This window comes from Delphinus delphis, chromosome 3, assembly GCF_949987515.2.
Source record: "Delphinus delphis chromosome 3, mDelDel1.2, whole genome shotgun sequence".
NCBI classification, from domain to species: Eukaryota; Metazoa; Chordata; class Mammalia; order Artiodactyla; family Delphinidae; genus Delphinus; species Delphinus delphis.
Window position 1 is genome coordinate 144,471,726 of NC_082685.1, and position 25,809 is coordinate 144,497,534.

The 25,809-nt window shown below is 39.0% G+C and overlaps 1 protein-coding gene across 1 annotated transcript; it reads left to right on the forward strand.

The window, feature by feature from the left end:
* Window position 1: 1 nt before the first annotated feature.
* Window positions 2–8,952, forward strand: RAD1 (RAD1 checkpoint DNA exonuclease). The gene is made up of 6 exons (XM_060009609.1): window positions 2–133; window positions 599–864; window positions 1,753–1,861; window positions 3,222–3,480; window positions 5,355–5,453; window positions 5,791–8,952. Exons 2-6 carry the CDS (start codon window positions 670–672, stop codon window positions 5,966–5,968), a joined length of 840 nt encoding a protein of 279 aa, XP_059865592.1. The 5' UTR covers window positions 2–133; window positions 599–669; the 3' UTR covers window positions 5,969–8,952.
* Window positions 8,953–25,809: the final 16,857 nt, after the last annotated feature.

Below are 25,809 nucleotides of genomic sequence, written 5' to 3' on the forward strand. Positions count from 1 at the left end.
GCTCGGCTCTCTAGGCCTCGTATATCTCTGTGGTGACGGTGGCCGAGCTGGTCGAGCCATCTGAAAAGAGTGGCGGGAGCCTCTCCACTTCTTCCCCAGTTTTCCGGGAGCTGCGTCCTGGCCCGGCGCAAAGGTAAGGTTTGGGTGCTCGGGATCCCGAGACTAGTAAGCGGGTGCCGTGGGCTGGTGAGCCGCGCTGTCTAGGACTCTTCGAGGACCTTCCGAGGACTCAAGCCCGCCCCTCTATCGCCTGTTCTGTTAGGAGTAAGGTTGGAGGTGCGGGACACCTCAAAACCGACCCTGGGGATACGTAGCCCCAGTTTGGTTGAAGCTGGCCCCGAATGACCGTGTTAGTTGGCCTATTTTTATCCTTCGTAACTTTTCGTGTGTTACTGTCTCCTTAGCAAGGACGACGAAATCGTAGCTTACAGATAGTAATTTTCCCCCAAGTTAGAAACAGTTAAGTGGCAGAGAGGTGGGGTTCAATCCCTGCTCCGCCGAGTTCAACGTCTAGACCTCTTACACTCAGCTCAGCGCCGGTTGAAATCGCCCGCCTCGTCAGCACTGACGCGGAGTTTTATCTGTCGCATCTCCTCAGGTGTTTTGTGACCCCGCGGGAGCGGGTGTTGGCACCTGGAGCATCCCTCGGGGCCGAATGCGTCGTGGACCATGCCCCTCCTAACCCAGCAGATCCCAGATGAGAATGATTACAGCTTAGTGGCTAGCCTTGACAACGTCAGGAATCTCTCCACTATCTTGAAGGCCATTCATTTCCGAGAACATGCCACGTGTTTCGCTACTAAAAATGGAATCAAGGTTACAGTGGAAAACGCAAAGTGTGTGCAAGCAAATGCTTTTATTCAGGTATGGAAGTAGGCACCTTTAAGCCTGTGACATATGCTATTCTTCACCCAGCTCAATGAATTCCGAGGGTCTTAATAGACATCATTTCAGTTAGAGAACAAAATATCATTATTTGAATTATGTTTCTCTTCTGGTAACAAATTCTTTCCCCATCGTGTTTTACAGAGATAATGGTTAATAATAATAATGTCTGAAATATATTAAGCTAAACTATAGGCGAGCACTTTTCTGAGTGTTTTATATGCTGCCAACAGTCCTGCAGCTGGCAAATGGCATAGTTGGGATGAGAACCCAGAACATTTGTTTCCATAGTATATGCTCTTTTGCACTACCTTCCTATTATTAATTTTTTTCCTTGTAGTGGTTATAATCTATTTGTTCTTACAAAGTAATATTTTATGGTTCAGATAGGATTTCAGATTTACTTCAGCATTTTTTTTAGAACACCTAAGTGCACAGTATGACCTCAGGTACAGAGGAATAAATAAGACATGGTTCCTGTTCTCAAAAGAAATTGAAAACCAGTATGACTCATGCGGTGTCTAATTGGCTGTTTTCCAAATGACCTTCGCCAAACTGATGGGCACAAAATGGAGACAAGGGAGAGTCATGTGGAGGATAGTTTAGCTCCAAGAAGCTAGATGAAGGACCTTTCATAAAGTTTCGCACGGGACTGAAATCAGTTACACCTTCAACTGTTGAGTAGCAGTATTCTAATGGATCACAATTGAAAAAGTTAAGGATGTTTTGATTAATAATCAGAAATTATTTTCATGGGGTTAGCACAATATTGTTATTTTAAAAACATATAAAGTGAAATCTAGAACCTTATATGTGAGTTTTCATTCTTTAATATATATACATTTTCACATTTACTTTTTTTCATAGGCTGGAATATTTCAAGAGTTTAGAGTTCAAGAAGAGTCTGTTACTTTTCGAATTAATTTAAACATCCTTTTAGACTGTTTATCTATTTTTGGATCAAGCCCTATGCCAGGTGAACTATTTTATTATCATTATAACAACATAAAAGAATTATATAGAATGCTCAGAAAAATACAGGCAAAGTTATTAGAATATAAGTAATATAAACATTTGTTTAGAAAATTAATTGCCAATTTATTTTTCATTTGCCACAATCATGGATTCTGATTTTTCACAGTGTTAATAGAAAGTATGCTTACGGTTCTTTTCATATTTGCAAAAATATTTACATTCATCTTTTTTTAATTTATGAAGATTTTAGGATTTTAAATTTGAACTAATCAAAAGAAGACTTTGAACATGTCTTAAATATCTTTAACATTGAGAAATATGTTTTAATTACTTCTTTTTTCTAACTTGTCTAGAATTACAGTTAGTGGCAGAAAAAATAGATACCAATTGTCCTGACTCCCAGTTTACTGTGTTCGAAATTTGTTTGCTTTTTTCTTTAATCCCTGTTTATAAATTATGTTTATTTTCTTAAATGCTTTCCTTTAAAATATTTATATATTTTTAGGAATAGTGAATTTGGTTGCTCTAGATATAAAACAACAAGGAATCCCTAGAAGAATGATTTTTTATTTCATAGGAAAGGAATCTGGATATTTGCTAGGGAAAATTCAGTTATGGTCTTCTAGAAAATATATTTTAATTTTGTAATGACAATTCCATTATTATTGGAATTGGTTAAAATTATATTTTCTAATGCAGTGTTCCCCAGCTAGTTTTCCATAAAAGCATCTGCCTTCCCCCATTCCTCACCCAGTTCTCCACGCAGTAAGGAAAAGGAACTAGAGTGTCCTGTCATATTCCTCCTCCTCTCTAGTGGTTTGCAGACGTAAAACCCTAACTACCAGTAACCATCCTTTTTCTCCCAGTTAGACCTTAAAATTTGAGGAAATGTAAAGACTATCTCCCAACAGAAAAAGTTGGAAGGGTCCTTATCACAGTGAATACACTGATGTTATAGTAAGACAATATCAAAGATATCCATCGTTGCACAAATTGAACGTTCACTAATAGCATAGCCTGTTCCACAACAGTTATTACATGAAGTATTGGACCATATAGATTCTCCATCCTGAAGTTGTATATAATCAACTATTTCTGAGGAGTTTTTTGGCAACCTGGAAAACGATTTCAAAGAGTTACATTACATTTTGTTCCCAATTTTTTACAGTTATTTTTGGAATTGTCTACAGACAGCTATCATCAGGGAAGATGTGATCCCTTCCTATAAGGATATACATACATATGTGCTAGAAATGGACAGGATAAGATATTCTTGAGGAGTTTTAGGCATCATTTGAGTAGAAGCTGAACCCAGAGCTAAAAAGCTAATAAGCCCCAAGTATGATTTGTTTCCATTGCAGGGACTTTAACTGCACTTAGGATGTGTTACCAAGGTTATGGTTACCCTTTGATGCTATTTCTGGAAGAAGGAGGAGTGGTGACAGTCTGTAAAATCAACACTCAGGAGCCCGAGGAGACTCTGGATTTTGATTTCTGCAGCACCAATGTCATTAATAAAATTATTCTGCAGTCAGAGGGACTCCGTGAAGCATTTTCCGAATTGGATATGACAAGTGAGGTCCTACAGATCACCGTGTCTCCAGATAAACCTTATTTCAGGTACTTGAAAGCAGTACAGTTATAGTTAATGTAGTTTACTCCATCTCCCTACTTACACATTTGCTTAGGATGCAGAATTTTTATTATCCAGGTTACTAGAATTTTCAGAACTTTAGAGAGCTTTTACTCTTACTTCATACTTTTTTAGGTCAAGACACTAGGAAGACCCAGGAAGATTAACTCACTATTTAAAGCTTCATAGGTAGTGTTGGTTTCTAGAAGAGTAGTCCAGTCTCCTAGTTCATAACCTAGTGGTCTTTTCATTGCTGTACTACTTAACTGTTGTAGATAGGTTGCATCGTGAGGAAAACTGGGCTTAAACTTTTGGAAAAGGTGTTTGTAGTATACGGCATCTCTTTTTCTTTCCTTTCAAGTTAGTACAGGATGCAAAAGGAAATAGGTGTTTTCTATACATGGTTCATTCACTAAGTATCTATTGATCACCTACTGTGTGCATATTTGCCTTATTAAGCACTACAGGAAGGAACAGCTTAAAATCAAGGTGACAAGGATATATGTGAAACAGCTCAGAGGGGACAAAATTACATGCCATTAAGTTCCAAAATAATAAATACTTAGGGAACCAGCACTTAGGCAGGAATGGTCAAGGTGAGCTTCCTAAGAGAGGGCAATTTTCATCAGGAATACAGTGTCAGAAACTATCAAGCTGCTTCCCATGTTTTGACCCAACAAATTATGAAATGGCCAAACTCTTTTCCTGATTAGATTCAATTTAGAGAGAGAATTTAAATGTCTTCTCTTTTGAAATATTTCAGAATATTAAAGAGTAAAGGAGTTAAATACATATAGTATGAGAGGTGTAATTGTTCTTTTTGTATCTACTTTAGAAGAACTGCAGGCCTCTCTCATAGATTAGGCAGTTAAAAATTTGGCTCAAGATTGGTTAAAATGTTAATCAAAATGGAAATCAGTGGAACCCTACTTAAGCAGTGATATGAATTAAAATTCCAGGCACTTAAACAGAGTATTCCAGAGGCTCCCCATCTAAATGATCTCTCAGCATGAGTAACTAGATGGATCATGATATCTTTCATCTCCCATATAGGAAATTATTTGATGGTGGGGAACTGGAAGTTGAAATATTTTTTTTTTTGGATACGTTGAACTTGAGCCTGTGACACTAGGGAGTAGTTGGATATATAGATCTAGAGCTCAGGAGATCAGTCTAGACTGGAAATTTAGATTTGGGAACCATCAGCGTGGCTGGGCATGGACAACATAGCTGAGAGAAAGAGGTGACGTTAGAAGAGAGAAAAGGTGGATCCTGAGGAAAGCCAGCACCTAGGTCTTTATCGCTGTGCTCATATAGTGCTCATCCACATGTTAACCCCAAAGCAAATGATCAGTAAGTTCATGCAGATTAAGTAAACTGCTGATATTACCAAGCAAAGAAAACCATAAAACAGCCTGAAGAACAGTCTGGGATACAGAAAAGCCCTAGTTGCTTGGTGGGGCAGTAGAGACAGGGAACAGGACCCCAGGCTTGCAGCTGATGAAGATCAGGGTCTTCTGTCACTCCTCAGCTCTCTCCTGTTATATGGTTCTGATTTCAGGAGGAGGAAAGGACAATATCAGAGTAGAATTCGGGTAATGAAATTGAGGCAAACCCCTATGGATTCCTTTTGTGACTGGCTTTTTTCAAAGCCATTTATTAGTGGCTAGCTCTCCTGTGCTCCCACAGCATCCTACAGGAATCTTTATTATGTACTTGTTATAGTGTCTTGTCACCAGGTGTTTACATACCTGTTTCACTCACGAGAATGAGCTTCTTAAGGGAGTGTTTTCTTATTTGGATCCTAATGTGGCTTATTGTTGGACCAATGAATAAGTGAGTTGCTCATTTTCTACTATAGGTTATCTACTTTTGGGAATGCAGGAAGCTCCCACCTTGACTATCCGAAAGATTCTGATTTGATGGAATCATTTCACTGTAATCAGACCCAGGTCAACAGGTCAGTTCTTAATATAGAGGTTGCCATTGATGATGAAGGTGAGGTTAAATACCACATTTCTATTAAATAAATTTTTTAAAACTTTCAATGTGTAGATAAAAGTATAGCATTAAGAAAAATAAATAGTAGGTTGCTGGGTTTACTTGGGGATTTTGGATTGCAATAGTGGATGAAATTTTTAAAATGAAGAGAAAATACTAGCAAATTGGACAAGTATTTGATTTTATTCTTATATTTGCTACTTGGTAGTTCTTGGCTAATTTTTGTCCTTTACTTGGAATTATGAGCACTGCTTTAAGTGTGTCCAAATAACAGCTTTTTATTTATTTTTCTACAGATACAAGATTTCTTTACTGAAACCCTCTACAAAGGCATTAGTCCTATCTTGTAAGGTATCTATTCGAACAGATAACCGAGGATTCCTCTCATTACAGTATATGATTAGAAATGAAGATGGACAAATATGTTTTGTGGAATATTACTGCTGTCCTGATGAAGAAGTTCCTGAATCTTAGTCTTAAGTATGGCAATCCACTGTGCTATTTATGTACACGTTCATGATTGGTCATGTTCTCATTCTGAGTGTAGCACTCTCCGTGATTTCTTATTGGATTTTCTAAGGGAAAGAAGCATGGAAGAGATAGAAGCTAAGTCCCTGCCCCCTAATAGTTGCTGTATATTTTATAAGTAATGTTTTCACGTAGTCACAGATTATCCAGTACTGGACTAGCCTGTGGTTCTGTCTTTTGAACTCATGGGAATCGTTATGAGCCAAGATGAGTAAGTTTTATGTTTTATTCTACTTAAGCAGGACATTCCAAGAGTCTAAAAATTTAAAGTTTGGTGAAGCCATATCTGAAATGTTCTTTTATTTATTTACTGTTAGAAAAAGCAGTGGCATACGGGCATCACTCCCTATTTGGAATTCTGGATAATCTGTCTTAAAGCAATGGTTCTCAGAGTGTTGTGCCTAGATCACCTGGAAACTTGTCAGTAACTCTGGGGGTGGGCCAGCAATCTGTAGTTTAATAAGCTTCCCGCCAGGAGATTCTGACAAGTGCTCAAGTTTGAGAATCACTGTTTTAAAGGATACTTTATTAAAAATAGTCTTTAATTGCATTGAAGTGACTGCTTTTAACTGTGATTTCTTCACAAATGTTCTGAAGTTCAGGCTTCGTCAGACAAGTCTGAATAATCACATGATTTATTTTTCAAGTGTACATTTTGAAGACATCTGTGAACAGGCTATAAAACAGTCTTCAGAGTTACAGATTTTCATCTTGTTCTGAAAACTTCAGTGTAGTAAGTACTTATTAGATACCTTCTATTTGCCTATAAGAGTTTCTCAATCAAACCAAGGTGTACAAAACCATTTATTAAGTGATTTTATACTTTCGTAGGTAGTTTTCAATGAAACAATTTTTGTGGTATGTAGGTTAAGAAAACATAACACTAAATTATGTAACTTGTTTTCTATTAGAAAAAGTATATAACTAAAATGAAGTTTCTGCACCATGTGACAACAGCTCAGTGTCTCTCAGTGGCCAGGCACTTTTGGCCTTTGGAGAGTGTTTCAGCAAAGCACTTCAGGGAAAAGCTCCTCCAGAACGTTATGTAGGCACTGCTTCCAGGCACGTGTACAATTTGTGCAATTCTGGGTGTCTAGTCCAGGGTGAGTACCTGATAACTAATAAATCTTCCAGGCAATCTCAGGGTGCCCAGCTGGTACAAAAGAAGTTGGAGTTTTGTAAAGTATAGTATGTGTTTGAGAAGGAAATGATTAAATCTACTAAATGTCCAAATATTTTTTTGTCTGGATAAACACAAAATCAAAACAAGTCTAAAACATAATTATGAAAATATTTAATCAGTAAACATTTCAAGGACTACAGTTTTCCTTTAAATTTAAAATAGGGCAGTTGTTTTTTCATTGGCATGTCTAGTACCTAGAACAGTACCTAGGATGCAATAATATTTGTTAGGTGAAAGAACCTCCACTTTCAGATTATTAGTCACTACTTAATTCCATTATTTCGGTTTGAATTTATTTTGACCTAATGTATTTTTTTCAAGTTGAACCTATAAAGAATTTAAAACATGTATTGACTTAATAAGACTTTTTTGCACATTTAAGACTATTATTTTAGCCGCACGTATCTTGAGTTATTTAGAATTCAGAAACTAATGAATTTAATTCTTTCTAAATCACCCTGACATCAAGGTGTGACTTAATAAAGAATTTTTTTTATGCGCACTCTATTTGTCTAGTTTAACTTTGTTCAAGTTCCTATGAAAGACCACTAGGGGGAGCACTTCCTCAGGCAGAGCGGGATGCTTTGGTGACGACAAATTCAGTTCAAGTGTCACACTCATATAGAAGACTGTAATCTTATTTTTAAGATTATCTTTGCCTGTTTGAAGTTTATCTCATATTCTTTCCAGTAAAATTGTGCTTACCAGGAATAGGTAGGTAATATTTTTTCCGTTTTTTAATTCATTTATTCCCTACTTGATGATGATGTGTTTCCACCTAGAATGAATAATTCAAAACAATAAAAATAAAATGATTTGTTAAATTCTATTCAAATAAAAATAAGTCTTGTAACATAGTCATTTTTACAAGAAGCCACAGAAGTTCTGTGGTGCTGTTGAGTAGTCCTGCTAAGAATTAGTTACAGTTGCTGAAAGGGCAGCATTTGGCGTTCCCTATAGCTTAGGGTGAGGGGTTTTCAGAACAGTGTAGACTCCCTTCTCCCCTTCCTGTCTTCACACTGCTGGCCCTTGTCCCCACGTGAAACAAAAGCTGTTGGGTCCTGAGAAATTAGGGAAATTGTATAGTATTTTCTCTTTTCCCAAGTATGTATTAGTAGCGTTTTTATCCACGTGTCCGGCTACATGCACCCCTGCGCCAGGCAGTTGGCAGCTGTCCCGTGGGTTTCTCACTCCAGCAGTGGACAGCTCGTGCTCTAATCAGAAATGCCACAGGCGGCTGTTACAGGTGTTTCTGGCATCCATATCTTAGTCATGGCCAGAAGTTTTGGTAATTAGCAGAGTAAATGTTTGAAGTAGGTTTCCTTTTGGAAATTAATAGCTCATTGATCAGTATAATAGCTAATAGTAGTGGCTCTCATTGGTAAAACTAGAGGTATTCAGGATATGTGAACTAAATTATTTCAGAGTAGTTCCCCATCCTTGCATGGAAAGGATACAAGAATCTAGTGGGGCCTGTAGCCTGTACCCTTAGGCCTGGTGTATAAGGCTTGACCCCCCTAAATGGTCTTACTTCCTGCCATTTTGTCCAAAGATTTCCGGTTGCTTGTTGCTGAATGGATTAGGACAATCCCATCTCTGGAATATTGTCAGGTTTGCCTTAAGTGGACCTTTCATGGAAGGTGGTGGGTAAACTGCCGAAACAGAGAAGTAAGGCTTCACTGAGCTTATGAAACAGGTTGCATAAACTCTTTGCATGCTTGCTAATGAACGTTTATTAAAATTTGTATGTGGGACAGTTGATCTGGGCTTGATTTTTTTTTTCCTACCTTATCTACCTCAAATTTCAGTGGCCAGTAGCTAATTTAAAAGAATGTAAAAGTTGTATATGACCTTATCGACTGGGTCAGCTAGAAACATCGGGTGTTTGATTGGACTGTTACCCAGATTGCTGCTTCCCACTGAATGAGCTTAGAAAGTAGTTTAGTTCTCATCTACAGTCTGCCAAGAGTGAGACTTTGTAGTGAGTTGTGTTGTGCTGAACATTTCCAATGTGGTTTCTTAAGACTTAGGGATTTCACAAAATAGTAAAATTTTAAAACTTTTGGAACCAAAATAGGTGACAACTTTCTATTTTGTCAGATACGAGGATATTAAAACTATAACTACCATTCATTATTACTACCATTTCATAAAACATTTTAAAGTCAAAGTCTCAGAGAGTGGACAGTTAGCAATTTTATACTGCCAATAAAGAAAAACTGGAAATATGACAAATAATTTCAAATGAAACAAGAGGGTTACACCATAACATTTTATTTTACAGTGCTACACTTCGTGCTCTTGTTTTCTGGATATAGGTTTGTCAGTTTGGAGATGTTAAGACTTTGGGGTCTCACGAAATAGTAAAATTTTAAAAATTTTAGTGCCACCCAAAAACAGAGTCTGAATGGCCACTTCTTTCTGATAATTTGTTTTTATCACAGTTAATGTTGAAAATCCATTTTTAACTGGATATGCGAAAATGGAAGCAACTCTTCTGAGGCTGCCTTAGTCAATTCAGAGTATTCTGGGCAAGAACAGCAGCAGTCCCATCTCCAGACAGGGCTAAAATCGGCAGTGGCCGACTAGGTGACCAGTTCATAAGCACTGCAGAGAAGGTCAATGGAATATAGGTGCTTTCAGCCAGGGCCGCAACCTGAGACCTCAGTCCTGAGTGCCAAGCGTAAAGCATTCTGGGAATCAGCTGAGGGAGAGTGGCTGCAGCCAGGAAGGAGAGGAAGCCTAGCAGTCCAAGGGCAAGCCACTGGATTAACTGGTGTGTGTGTGTACTCCTGCCACAGCAGAACACTGCTCACTGCTGATACCTTGGGTACTGGCTGATTATTACGATTTACACACTGGACAAATGACTGAAATGAAAATATACTTTCTTAAATGAAGAACCAAGATGTGGCTCTAGCAGCACTGAGTGAGTGATAGAGATGCTGTCAGAGACAAATTCGGATCCCAAAGACACAGGTGTTTGAGCTCTATTAAATCAGCTCAGGTAACTGAGGAGCGATGAAAAGGGGAAAATAAAAGCTTTTTATAATATAAACTTGAATCTGACTTCTCCTTTGTCCCTGGGTACACAAAGGAATATGATTGGAGATTGCCTGTTTCCTAGATATACACTTGTTCAGGGGCTCAGGATTTTTTTTAACAACCTTGGTGAGCATTCCTTTCCTAAAACGAGCCTTTTTAATCCAGTTTGGTGGGGGCAGCATAGTGGGATGGAAAGAGTAATCATCTGTGATTCAGGAAGTCTGCTTTATAATCACCAGATTGACCTTGAACAAATCAATTTTTCGTATCCCTGGTTTTTTCATTTATAAGAATCAAAATGGCCTTTCTGACTTCAGTAAACCGGATCAGGCCAGTGTTTCAGAAGATCAAATATTTCCTCACAAAGCAGTTTTAATGACCTCAAACAGGTTATGGCTAAAAATTCTTACAAATGGTATATTTAAATGTTTGCCAATAAACTATAATACTTAGGTATTGCAGAATTTTCTTAAAAAGGACTGAAAAGAATGAAAGTAGAGTTAGAAAAAGGGAAATGGAAGGTAATATGAGTCCTAGTGACATGAAAAACTAACTTAAAGCACGTGTCTAAAGATTGCTTCTCCCAAGTTACAGGATCCTGGTTTCTAATGGCTCTTGGGTGCTTTACCTGTAATGCTAAGTGGATCTTTTTTTTCCCAGAGTCCTTTGTTCTGCTTTTGATCTGCCACTGCTATCGGTGTTGATAAATATATTTTGTGGTCCAGAATTTTTTTTATTAATGTTGGCTTTATTGTTGGCTATCTTGTGTAGAGGTTTTCTCTTTACTGTTAACAGAAGACCTAGAGGGAAGGAGAAAACCCTTTGTGCATTTTTCTTGGTTCTTGCCTTCTCTCCCTCCTGCTAGCACCAATCACTGCCTTATTGACCTAGAAGGCTGACCTCAGTCTGAGAAGGCTGACCTCAGTCTAGGCTGACCTAGAAGGCTGACCTCAACTATTTCACCGTGTGACCATCCCCCTAAAATGCTGATTCTGCTAATAGGCCTCCAAAATGGTACTAGAGTCTTGGGTTTTCTCCCTAAAGAACAGGGAACCCTTTGCTTGATTCAGATGGCAGGTCAAGGATATCTAAGATATGTGGATTGCTTTGAATCACAGCTGAAAATTTTTATCAAATGTAGGGCCTTTTATAGTGTTCATGATTTTCAGGTGATTTCTTCTCCTGAGCACAGAGATTTACAGCCCGGAGGCACTGTAAATGCTAAAAAGAGGATCTTATATCCCCATTTCCAGCCATTAAGATTTCCATACTCCATTTTCTTAATACTGGAGAAGTTGGGCAAGAGTTAGAAATAATCTGGTCCGAAAGACTGATCCAGAAACCCGGTTTCTATTAAGTGTTCTTCAGTTACCTCCTGTTTAGACCACAAGCCTGCAACAAGTGTGGTTTGCATAGCCCCTGTTTGAAAAATAAAAAAAAAAAATTGTTCCACAGAAATATCAGCTACAAAATTTTATGAGCAACTTGAGGTTTTTTTACATGTAAGTCGCACTGAAGACTGATTCATTCTCTACTACTGGACCATATAAAATACAGAAAGCTATCTGGCACTTTAACTTTCTTGTCAGTAAACCAAGAGATACTGTAATTCCAAATTTGAAGAAGAAATAGGCACCAATTAAGTCAGTTGCCCAGGGGTCTCATAAAATCAAGGGTGGGCAAAGATCAGAGAGGGATCTCTGCTAGGGACAGCAAGTTGAAAACAGCCTTGGGCCTAGTGCTCTCCCACCACAAGGTGGCACAATTCCCCTTGCCTGAAACCTTTGGTTACTGAAAGAACACTGACTTCCATAGTGTATATATCATCGTCTTTGCATATAAGTAATTATATCGGACTGCCTCGTCTATGATATTATGTTTCCAGGGGCTAAGCTCTAGCTCACTTTTGAGATATTAACCAGCAAAATGTTTTCCACACCAGCGAAGTGGTAGCTTTTCACAGTTACTAGCCCCTATCTCATTTTCCTTCATTGCCAGTGGTGTAGCTGGAGGGTAATGAAGTCAAAGCCCAGGTTTCAGTAAATATGAAAATAACTTATTTATTACATGATAACCACTTTACCTACATTATCTCATTTTCGCAGCATCACCAAGAGATAGGTACTATTCTCATCCCCATCCTATGGATGAGAACACCAGGATTACACATAGCCAGGAAGTGGTGGTTCTGGGATTTGAGCAGGCTTGTCTGTCTCCAGAGCTAGAGCTCGTAACCACCATGAATCATAAAGAAAAATTAGTTCATAGGGATGTGTTGAAGTCATGTTTCTATGATCAGATAAAATAGTTCATTGGTGAGATCGTCATTGTTCAGAAAGAACGTATGTCCTAAAGTGGGGCCCAAATCCTTTACCAAACTCCACAAGTATTCCTGTACCCTCAGTTCAAACATGTGCTCTACATACCTTTTGCTTTAAATAAAACCAGACCTAAGATATTTTCTCTATGGCTCTAAATAACGTTTTATTTGCCAAAATTTAAATCACTGACGATTTTAAAAAGAATTCAGGTAAATATAAATACAGTGGCTTTTTAAAAATTAATTTGTGGGCTTCCCTGGTGGCGCAGTGGTTGAGAGTCCGCCTGCCGATGCAGGGGACGCGGGTTCGTTCCCCGGTCAGGGAAGATCCCACATGCCGCGGGGCAGCTGGGCCCGTGAGCCATGGCCGCTCAGCCTGCGCGTCCGGAGCCTGTGCTCCGCAACGGGAGAGGCCACAACAGTGAGAGGCCTGCGTACCGCAAAAAAAAAAAAAAGTTCTGAGAAGTCCTTCAGGAAGTAAACCTGTGTCACTTTGTTTAATTCAGTTTGGTTTCTTCCTAAACTCAGTTCTTTCACAGAGCCTTTCTTCCTCCATCCCTTGCACTCAACATTGAAATACCCTTTAGGAAGTGCTGCCTGGTACAGTAGCCTACCATTCTTTCATACACTGCCCTCTGTCATGCCTCTGTGCTTCTGCATAGAGCACCTCCTTCCTGTAATGTCTTCTCCTGCTGGATGAACTGTTACTCGCCCTTCAAGAAACAACTCAGATGTAACCCTGTCTATGAAGTCTTCTCCAGCCTTCTTAGATTCTCTCTCCTTGCTGCTCTGAGTGCACTGAGACTTCTACTAGAGAATCAATATTTCACATTTTCATTATTTTTCATGTTTGTCTCTTGTGCTAGATTGTTGTCTCCTTAAGAGTAATGGCCGTGTTTTATTTATCTCATTACCACCTGCAGCTCCAACTGCACCTAGCACTTAGTAGGAGCTCACCAGATAAATGTTTTGAAGGAATGTTGAGGAAAGAGGCTCAGAATGTTTAAGCAACTTAAGGTTACATTGCTATTTCATAGCAGAGGTGGGACTCACACACAAGGTGCCTTGACTCAAGGTATACGGCTCTTTGGGCATGAATAGCAAATTTGTGGCAGAAGTTTAGCTCTTCCCCCACCCATGCCCCATGACAGACAATAATAAACCCAGCTCCACCAAACCCAGCCTTTTGCTCTGGAACTTCAAGCATCACTCCAGGAAACCACTACCAGAGTGGGCCCAGGAGGTAAAATATACTTGTTCTCCTTGCCCTACTCCACGCTATACCTCCCGTCAATCTGTTTTTGTGGGCGTGGCAGAGTGGCTGTTGATTGTAGAGTTCCCCCAGTGCTCTGCTGAAGACCAGGTACCCTGAGCTGGCTCTTTGTGGCTTAGCAGCCTCTGTTCCCCTTCGGTGAGACCCTGGGGGGCGGGGGGCAGCTAAATGCTCCTAAATGTTCACTCCTCTATCTGCCCCAGTGTTGCCAGCCATTCCTAGAGTCCTGATTTGGAAGAGCCACTGCCCCTTAGCACCTGGATATTAGAGCAGATTTTGCTCCTCACCCATTCATACACGAAGGTTTGGCAAATATTTTCTCTTTCAATTTTGTAGAGGCAGTGTTAGAATATTTACTAGTGATAGGAAAGAATATGAGTGCAGCAGCCTGGAAACAATCTAGCTTACGGGTCATAAATTTCATCACTGAGGTCCTGCCCAAGACTGGTTTGGCTGACAAAATTTACTGAGTGTATCACCTGTTCTCCTACTTAACTGCAGTTCTCTCTGGAAATAATCACCCCAAATCCTCCTTTTCCACCCTACTTTTCTTTGGCTTTCTCTCCCCAGCCCCTCAGCCCAGAAAAGGCCATTTTTGTTCATATGACTAAGAAGACAGTAGATCACTAATAGGTTAATGGGCATTGAGGCACCTTCCCTCTTCCCTTCTGTAAAGAGAAAAGGATGGTTTTCCTTGCTCCTTCTATTGTCTCCTACAGCTTAAGACCTATCAAAAGTTATACCAAAATAAGTGTTCAGCATGCAGCTGTCCTAGAGGCGTCTAACAAGGACAAAGACGAAGCTAATGCGCCATGCCTTCATACTTCCCGTAAGTCTGGGTGACTGGCTACAGATGCAAAAATAGCTAATATAGAGCACTTGCCATATACCAAATACCATGCGAAGTGCTTTATGTGAACAATCTCATTTACTCTTTATTATCTTTCCACACTATAGATGCTATTCTAATCCTCATTAGAGAAAACTGAGGCTTAGGATAACTTGCCCTACAGCACACAGAAAGTAGAGGAGCCTGGATTCAAACACAGGTCTGTCAGACTCTAAAGTCCATGACTACTGTATTCTAACAGCTAGAACTGTCCAGTAATGGAAAGGGCCACCTGGACAGGTAATGAGTGAGTTCCTGATTTGAGGAGGTGTTTAAACAGGTACTGGACAAACAGTAATCTTAAAAATCTGTTCCACCAGTACAGCTCACTGTCATGTCAGTGATGATTTTCTATTTGCCTGTATGGCTTCTTATTAGTCATCATTGTCATCATCACTTCTAATTAGCACACACTATGTGTCAGGCATCTTTGTGAGGAGTTTTACTTACATTAACTCATTAACTCATTTATGAAGTAGGTATTATTATCCCCATTTTATAGGTGAGAAAACAGAAATAAAGTGACTTGTGACAAGCTCACCCAGCTAATAAATAAACTGATTGTAACTCAGGCATCTGGCTCTAGTCCATTCTCTTAACACTACATTATATTGTCTCAATATTTGACATGTATGTGATACTCTTTTTAAATTTTTATTCTCTTTTATTATCAGAGGTATAATACATATTTGTTGTTTAAAAAAAAGTCAAATAATATACATTATTTCAACACAAGTTGAAAGGACCCCATAATTCCATACCCCAGAGATTACTGTTACCCTCCTTAATTATATAGTTACATATATTTATGGGTTATACTGTATATAATACTAATATCTATTTGTGTGTTTTTACCTCTAATAATATATCTGGAATATTTTTCCATGACTCTTCAAAGCTCTACTTCATGCTTTTGAATGACCATATTATATGGACCATTAACATGTACCAGTTTTCCTACAATAGACAGATCTACAAGGAAGATACATAGATATAGATATACATATATATGTATATAGAGATATATAAAACTCTAGCTGGTCACCTGTGGATATATATATATCAACCAACAGTTCCATACCAGAGTACTGGGAGGGCTGATCTCCCCATACCTTTGACAGAGCTGGGTTTATATGACCTGTATTTTTCATGAACACAAATACAGTAGGTTGAAAATGGTATTTCAGTTTTTGAATTTGTAAATTCTGTATGAGATTGGAAATCCTGTTTTGTGTTTATTGGACATTTGCATTCCCTCTTTGAACTGCCCCTTCATGTCTTTTGTGACATTGATAATGACCATTCCCTTCTCTGAAACTTTCTCCTCCTATGAGTTTCTTTCTATTTTTTCCTGACTCTTCCAATTCTCTAAAGACTCTTCTTGAGTCTCCTTCCCAGTCCTCCTTCTGAATGACCCCTAGATAATACAATAATAATAATTACAATAATTAACATTTCACAGACGCTTAGTATGTGCCATACATTAAATAAAGCCTTTAAAATAGAATCTTATTGTTTGTATTTCATTAGATGAAGAAAGGAAGATTCAGTCTCATTGTAAGTGGAAAAGCTCACACTTGAGCCCTCTCTATTTTGATTCAAAAACACCACATATGTTCTCTCCAAAATAAGTGGAAACGTTCTCCAAAGTTCTTGCCTACGTTTTCTTGTTTAACATACACACATTCCATGGATTTCTTATCCATTTCTTTAACTTCTAATGTATCTCGAATTTTTGGTCCATACAGCCTATTAGACATTGCCAAGTGGACGTATTCTGGGTACCTCAAATTTAACACATCCAAAATGTTTTATCTTCCTCAGACCTCCTAGCCATCCTCCAAGATGACCTCCTCTTGCCAATATGCTCTCACTTAATAGCACTGCCGTTCACTCAGTTGCTCAAGCTAGAAACTTCAAAGCCACCTTTGAATGGGCCCCTGCCTCCATTACACCTCACATCTAATCAGCTCTAAGGTCTTGCCAATTTGAGACTCCAAATTGTTCTCAATCCAACCTCCATGTGCCTTCTACTATGGTTTTAGATAATTAAGGCTCTCAACATCTCTCCCTTGCACTATTGCATCTGCCTCCTAAGTGGTCTCCCTACTTCTATGGTCTCCTCAGGTCCCATCTATCCTTCCCATGGCTGACAGTTAATGTTTCAAAGCCAGTAACTGATCGTGGCACAACCTGCTCAAAACCCTTTGATAGTTACCTTCTGTCTACTGAACAAATTCTAAACTCATCAGCATAGCACATAAAACATTCCATAATCTGACCCCAATTTATCTTTCCAAACTCATCTCCAGCACGTTCCTACTCAGGTACCTCCCGCTACAACAACTCAAGGCCGCTTGCTTCTCCTCAGAAATACCAAGTCTCTCCAGGCCACTGTGCTGTTGTTTGTGCTACTTGAAACGCCCTCCTCTGGCTTTTCTACCTGTTGATGTTTTACTTTTCTTTGAAGACCCAGCCACCTGCCTGCTGCGTACACACTGTCTCCCCCTACATTTCCAGCCCTACAATTTATTACTTGTCCTCTGTTTTATTTCTATTAAAGCTTTATTACAGACTAACTTGTAATCTGGTCATGTGTGTCTGTTTTCTTGAAAGGACTATATCTTAAACATCTTAGTATTTCTAGAGCTTACAGGGAGCTCGATATATAAATGATTAAAACTGAAGTCCATTTGTGATTTAGGTAAAAGACTAAATCTCAAAGTTTACTTCCAAATCTGAGACTTTCTGTGCCTTTTTTTTACCCTGAAATCTTATCTGAGGCTCTTGCAACTAACATTTAACCTTGGAAACCAACTCCTATTTCATGGGGCCAGTTCTGCTTTCACTTCTTTGCAGAGGCTTCAAAAGCCAAGAATTTGGGCTCTTGGCAATGAAAGCTCGGTGAATGTTGTCACTGGGTTTCCAGAGGAGGTGGGGTAGAAAGCACAAGAGCACATCAGGAAACTAGCAGAGTTCCAGGACATCTGGGATTGATTATTCCAGCAAGATGCTCAAGCCAAGAGAACAGTTCCTGTACTGGGTTTTTTGTGGGGTTTTTTGTTTGGTGGTGGTGGTGGTGGTGTTTGACATCTGGGCTTTGGCAGCCACGCCTATGGCTTTGCTCAGCAATTCTTGACGAATGAGATATGAGCTTGTTTCAGGACTCACATCTTACTGACTGGACTTCTGCTACAGCAGAGTCCTTCAAAAGACTCTTCTTTTCCCCTTACATGTGCTTTCTTGGTAGGTCTAGGTCTCACTGTCATTTACAGAGAGAAGAATTCGCCTCCAAGAACCAAAAGAAACTCATACTACCTGGGGCCTGAATTGGGTTATACCAATGCTTCCTAATTTCTCCTCCTCCTATCATTCTTTTCAAATCATGGACAAGGAACCAGGAACAGTAAAAAAAAAAAACAAAAAAAAACTCGAGGGAAAAGCAACCTCAAGCTACTGAGGAAATGGATTCACTCCAGCTATTCTGAAGTTTCTCTTTTTAAATACAAGCTGAGTAGAACTTTGTTCCAGTTTTGAGGACACATGCATTTCTTGTCTTAAGTTACATGTTTTGTACTTTTAGTTTCATTATTATTACCTTCAGTGTACAAAATGTACTTTAGATATGTTCAAAGATTCAAATTCTCAATCTAATTCTCAAACATACAAACATATTGTAATACTGCCCAACGATCAATCACAATTAGGATTTCAAATATTCTGACCTATTACCCTGGAAGCAAAAGGCATGTACTGTAGAAGGGGGAGAAAATGTGTTTTGCTAACATTCATTGAGTACATATTCTGCCAGGCACTGGCCTATGAATGTTATATATGTTATTTTATCGAAAACTCACAACAACTCTATGTCATATGCTATTATTTGCATTTTAGTGATGGAGAAACCAAGCCTCAGAGGTTAAGTGATTTTTCCAAAGTCATATACTTATTAAGTGGCAGAGGCAGGTTTAAGATGACAGGGCTGACTCCAGTAATATAAACTTTTTACCCATCACTCTTAATATAAAATAGTAATAGCGTGATATATAGAAGCTTCTTATCGAAACATTCTATTATCTCCAGCATCTCAGAAAGATAATTCTTCTTATTTTATTCTTATGCCAACATATATTGAGTACTAAAGACCTGTCAGGCCCTGATCTAAGTGCTGTATTATATGTGATCTTATTATTTCTCAGAAAATCCACTTTTTGAGGAAGGTACTGTTATTTCACTGATGCTTAAAGGTGCTGAGAGAGGTTAAGTAAGCTCACCTAGGTCAGAGAGCCTGATTTAAAATCCAGACAGCCTGCCGTCAGAGAGTAAGCTACGCTGCCCACGGAGAGCACGTTCCGGAGCTAGAGAGACCTGGGTTCACATCCCAGCTCTGCCTCCTCCGGGGTAATTCAACTTGAACATATCTGTCCTCAGTTCCCCCATATGTAAAACGAGGTTCTGGGGACTTGCCTGCTGATCAGGTGTCCCCATATACAGTCTCAAATTCCTCAAAAGTCAGAATCCCTACTATGTAGTGAAAGGCCGTGTATTTTTGAACTACGACAGTCCTGGGTTCAAATCTTACCACACTTACTAGCTAGATGACTTTAAACAAGATATTCAAACTTTCTGAGTCTCAATTTCATCACCTGAACATGTAAGATAAAATAGCTACCGAATAGGGTTATTTATGAATCAGAAATAATACATGTATGTTACAATATCAGGGGATTGGAAGAAGTTCTACCTTATAGTTATTATTAATACTGTTATGGTTACTGACTAAGAAAACATACTTTCATATACACCAGCAGGCAGAGGGCAAAGTTCCCCATATACCCTCCTACCGTGGGCATCACTGAGAGGCTAGAGAACATTCTCTCCTGGGTAAGATCAAACAGGAGACAGTCTGCTGCTGGGCCTCCTCTAGGTGTGGCTCTGACTGAGGTGGATGGGGACAGGATGGGCTGATGTAGTCTCTGTGCTCATCTGGTCCCCCACCTGGCCAGCGTAGTGAGAAAGTACTAACTGTGAGCCACCTCCAGTGAAGTGCAATCACAGTCCCAACTCTCACCCCATAATGACACCCCTCTTTGTTAGAGGGCTCTAAGGGGAAAGCACATGGCCTTTAGAGCCACACTTGCTTGGGTCCAAACCTCCAAGACTTAAGTGAATTTAGGCATGTTCTTTTATAGAACATCAGGCCCCCTTCTGTCAAACGAGAGCTATCATGTAGGGTATTTGTAAAAATTAAATACTTTGTGAATAGGATCTAGCTCAGTTTTAGGGATTTAGTATACACACAACAAAAGAGAACAGTTCAGGATCAATATCATTCTGAGATGAACAAACAGCAATGATATGCCAAGGGTCAAGAAGGGGGCAGGTCTACACAAAACACTCTTCTTTGGCTGAAACATTTTTTAAGAAGAATCTGAAGAGGCTCTTTTATTTTTAACTTTGGAGACAACTGTTTCCCCCCAAAAGTTGCCTTATGTTTAGGGACTTAGATTTTGTATGTTTAGTAAGAAAAATAAGTTTAATGTATTCACTTACTTTTTTTTCTGGTCGTTCCCCCACCAGGGATAGAACCCAGGCTCTCACCAGTGAAAGCATGGAGTCCTAACCACTGGACTGCCAGGGAATTCCTTCACTTGCTTTGTTATAAACCCAGTTTGTATCTGTCACAAGCTGTTAGCTGAAACAGTCTTGTAGGACTTGGTTATAATGCTCAGCATTGAAAGAGACATAAATACTAAATAATATTGCAGCAGACCCCTGTAACATCGGGTTCTGAGAGACTACTAGAAATTGACTAGGTACCTCCAGTTTAGGATTTGGCCAGATGCATAGTACAGGCCGGCATTTTGCCTTACTAACAAGAATAACAGGTGAATCACCCCTAAATGAATGAACCTGGGTGAGGCCATGCTATCCATATATCCACACTGAAGACCTGGTTGATGATCAGGGTCAGAACTTACCTCTGCATTAGGCTAAGGAGGTTTTCTGTGTCTCTGCTTCTACAGTGCTCTTTTCCATATATGAGGATTTGAATCATCAGACACTGTAGGCGAGTTGAGAAGCCTAACAGTTTAAAGAGAATCAAATAACAAGCACCTTCATTATAAACCAAACTCAGGAGAGCACCAGTGGAACTGAGATGTCACAGGTTGACATTTCAGATGCCTGTACTACTCTTCCTCCTGGTTCCCTTCCAAGGAGGAAGGAGTCTGAATCGAAGGCTCTGTCCCCCTAGTGCTGTACCTGTATCATTCCACTTCACTGAAGCTTCCACTACCATATGTGGCTGTGGAAAACCAAAGTAACAGGCCTGAAAATGGACAGCATGCCTACCTAAAACCCACAGTGGTTTCCACCAGGATTTTCCAAATAGCTGTAACCAAACGGGTAGATATAAATGAAATCAGTGTATGTGTCCCAAACTTGCATTGCATTCTCATGCTACATAACTTTACTCTTAGGCAGTTTTCCATTGTAAATTTTATTGCTGACCTCTCTATCCAATCAAGGTGGAATTATAGGCACCAGATTTGCCCTCCCACGTGAAACAACCAGAAAAGAGAAAGTAGACGAAATATATTCGGAACGATCTTCATGACAATGAACATTAGGCAACAAAGGACAGTGTTCCCTGAGAGAGGGAAAGCAAGTGAAATAAACGCTATGATTGCCCCAGATTACTGCTTTGAGACCATCTCCAGGCTGTGATGCAGGGAAGTGGAGCTCAGCAGACGCCCTGAATTGAGCATACGGAGCTGAGAGTCTCAGGAGACTCTCAGGGCAGAGTAACAGAAGAGAGACAGCTGCACAGAAAGAGAATATCTATATCTGCAGTGCGTCCCCTTCAAGTGCGGTTGGCCCGCAGTCTGGGAACCTGCAGATATAGAGGGCCGACTGTACTGCAACATTTTATACTAGGGACTTGAGCACCTGCAGACTTTGGTGTTGGTGAGGGGGGCGGGTGGGAAGTCCTAGAACCAATCCCCCACGGATACCGAGGGACAACTGTATTCAGCAGAGTACTGATTAACACAGAGGTGTAAAAACTGCCCAAGGCTTGAGAAAAGAATCTGAAGGTACTGGAGGGAACAGTGCCCTGTGTTTATACAGGACCAGCTATAGCGGCCTCTTCAAAATGAATCTTCAAAATGAAGTCCCCATTCTTCTGTTATTTACTATTTTCATACTTATTACATTAAGTTAACCTGAAATGAGATAAAATATCTCCACACCTGCCAATATATATGTGTGTGTGTGTGTAACGCTTTTTTTTTTTTTTGGCCACACTGCACAGCTTGCGGGGTCATAGTTCCCTAACCAGGGACTGAACCTGGGGCCCTGGAGTGAAATCGCAGAGTCCTAACCACTGGACCACCAGGGAATTCCCATGTGTGGATTGCTTTTGACTCTGCCCTCTTGAATATCAGTTGATCTTTACCAACTTTTCCTCTGAAACTGAACTAATTTGGGTTTTATGTAGAGACATCACTACTGATCTTACCTAGTCTTTAGCTTGGGCTGTTAGTATACTGACTGGCTGAACAACTGTTAGGCACACCTCTTGCCACGTCCTACTACTAGGCAATGAACTTCTAGGGTTGTCTGAGCTCCCTGGAAGGGGAATCAGTGCTCGGGTATTACTCTTCTAAAACTCTGGTCCAGTCACAGACACAACAGAAGCTTCTGTAGTCATATTCTCCCTTAGCGCATCTAAGAATGTGAAGAATTTTCAAAAGAGAACACTTTACTTAAAAAAAAAGAAAGAAAGAAAGAAAGAAAAAGAGAAGGAAGAAAAAAAAGGAAGGAGAGAGAGAGGGAAGGGAAGGGAAAATACACACACACACACACACACACACACATCTCCCCTCACATTTTGCTTACAGGCCTGGGAGCAAATGTGAAACACCAGCCAGTATTCACCTTCCTTAGCAGCTGAATTGCCTTTCTGAGCTCTCCTTTGGCAAAGCAGATCCTGCCCATGTTATAAAAAGTTTCAGCCACTTTTTTACTACAGTCACCATAGCTAATGACCTGAGACTTCAATAAAGCCTTTAGCAGTCTGTAAGCCTCCCAGGGGATAAAAAAATATGTACCTATTTTTAATTCACCTGGTAATTCTGAAGGAGCACGCTGGTTGTATTCCATGCGCTTCTCAAACCTTCAGAAAAACTGAAAGAATAGTAGAATGAATACACATAATATTTTAATCTAGATTCACCAATTGGCTATCATTTTGCCACATTTGCTTTCTCTTTAAAAAATTATATGTATATGTAATAGATAACATTTTTATATACATATATAAATACATACACATATATACTTTTGTTGAAAATAAGTTGTACTTAAGATGCTTTACCCCTAAATACTTAAGCATGTATATTCTTAGAACAAGAAGATTTTCCTACATAACTACATTACATTTTTACTCTCAAAATTTTTTACATTGATATAATATTAATATATGCTCTGTATTCAAATTTCCCAATTGTCCAATAATGTTCTTTATAACTTTCAAAATCTAATATCCAATGAAGAATCACATATTGCATTTAGTTTTCACAATCCTTTAGTCTTCTTTAATCTGTAGCAGTTCTGCCCTTTCATAATACTGGCTTTTTTTTTTTTAAAGTCCAGGCCAGTTGTCTTTCAGCTCAACTCTCACTCTTAACTACTTACTATACAGCATATGATTTAGAGAAAAATTAAGTACACACTGGAAGTTGTTTATAGAACAACAATGCTTGTACTCATTGGATTTCCCAATGTGCTTTCTTTAGAGGGAGTGAAGAGGTACAGTTATTGCTGTGGCATCCTCAAGAATAGCACATCACCCTCTGCCTGTGTTAACTATGTTGACATTTATAAATAGAACATTTCTTTGGAACTGGGTTGAATATGTAATCAACATCCTCATATGTGGCATGTCAGAACAAACATAAAAAGGATGTCAGTTGTTGCTTTCCAGGAAACATTGACAATAATTTAGGAGTCTCAAGGCTCTATATTATCTTTGCTTTTTTCAGAATAGGAAAACATGCATATAAGTAGATTTTCCTATTTTTTCAGTGTACAAGTCTTTCACCTCCTGGGTTAAGTTTATTCCTAAGTATTTTATTCTTTTTGATACTTTTGTAGATGGGAGTGTTTTCTTAATTTCTTTTTCAGATTGTTCATTGTTGGTGTGTAGAAACGCAGCGGATTTTTGTATGTTGATTTTGTATCCTGAAATTTTTTTATATCCTGCAATTTGTTTATTAGTTCTAACACTTCGTGTGTGTGTGTGTGTGTGTGTGTGTGTGTGTGTGTGTGTGTGAAATCTTTAGGGTTTTCTACATATAAGAATATAAGATCATATAATCCGCAAATAGAAATAATTCACTTTTTTCTTTCCAATTTAGATGACTTTTATTTCTTTTGCTGGCCTAATTGCTCTGGCTAGTACTTCCAGGACTGTATTGAATAGAAGTGGGCAAGAGTAGGCATTCTTGTCCTGTTATTGATCTTAGAAAAAAATGCTTTCAATTTTTCATCACTGAGTATGATGTTACCTGTGAGCTTTTCATATAAGACCTTTGTTATTCCTAGTTTGTTGAATGCTTTTATCATAAAGAGATGTTGAATTTTGTCAAATATTTTTTCTGTATTCTTGCAATGATCATGTGATTTTTATCCTTCATTCTGATAATGTAGTGTATCACATTGATTGTATTTCATGTGTTGAACCATTCTTGCATCCTAGGGATAAATTCCACTTGGTCATGGTGTGTGGTCATTATAATATGCTGGTGAATTCAGTTTGCTAGTATTTTGTCGAAATGCTTGCATCTATATTCATCAAGGATATTGTTCTGTAGTTTTCTTTTCTTGTAGTCTTTTCCTAGCTTTGGTATCGAGGTAATGCTGGCCTCATGAAATGAGTTTGGAAGAATTCCTTCCTCTTCAATTTTTTTGGGAAGAGTTTGAGGAGGATTGGAGTTAATTTTTCTTTAAATGTTTCATAGAATTCACCAGTGAAGCCATTTGATCTTGGGCTTTTCTTGTTGGCACATTTGATCTCCTTACTAGTTAAAGTTCTATTCAGATTTTCTATTTCTTCATGGTTCAGTCTTAGCAGGTTGTAGGTTTCTAGGAATTTACCCATTTCTTCTAGGTTATCCAAGTTGTTGGAATGTAATGGTTCATAGTAGTCTCTTATAATCCTTTTAATTTCTGTGGCATCAGTTGTAATGTTTCTTCTTTCATTTCTGATTTTATTTATTTGAGTCTTCTCTCTGTTTTCTTATTTAGTCTAGCTCTTCATTGGGATTGATTCCAGTAGCTCAGGCTCCTGGTGCTCACAAAGTGTGCTTCTCTGGGTAGAGCAGGCTGGCTCTTCAGTTGAACCCGTGTAACTTTCTCTTTGGCTTCCTTCTTTTTCTGATCTTTCATGCATTTCAGGAATTTATCTCGGCCCTTAGAGTGCTTAATATGCTCAATATGTACATTAATCCTCTTGGCAAGAGGATTACCCTTAACCTGTTTGTTTATAACAATGCCAACGGCAAGCTGGGTAACACTGTAGACCCTTCCAATTTTGCCACGGTAACATTCCTTTTTGAACAATGCCCATTCCCTTACTGTATACAAGATCACCTTTCCTGTAGATCCCCAAGGATATGGCCAAAGAAATAACTCCATGTTTTCTAAAAGGCCTAGAGAACATATAGTGGATGCCTCTCCTCTTTCCCTTTGTGTTCACCGTTTTAAGGAATTACTGGAAGATGGCAGTTCTGGCCAATGGATCCTGTTTATTTTTTATCAGTGGCAGATTAAATCTCTGTTTGAAAAATAAATGTTATATTTCATGGGAACACAATTCCCAAATCATCTGAGTTTCTGTTATGGTCCTCTAGAACAGGCTGAGAATCTCATCTCAGGCTTGAGGTTGGGAGAAAAAGCTCCTTTTAAAATGGAATTATCCCACAGGAAATGTGTTATAAAATTCAGCAAAGTAACTCAATAGTTATTGAGCACCTACTATGTGCCAGTTACTGTTTCAGGCACTAGGGACATT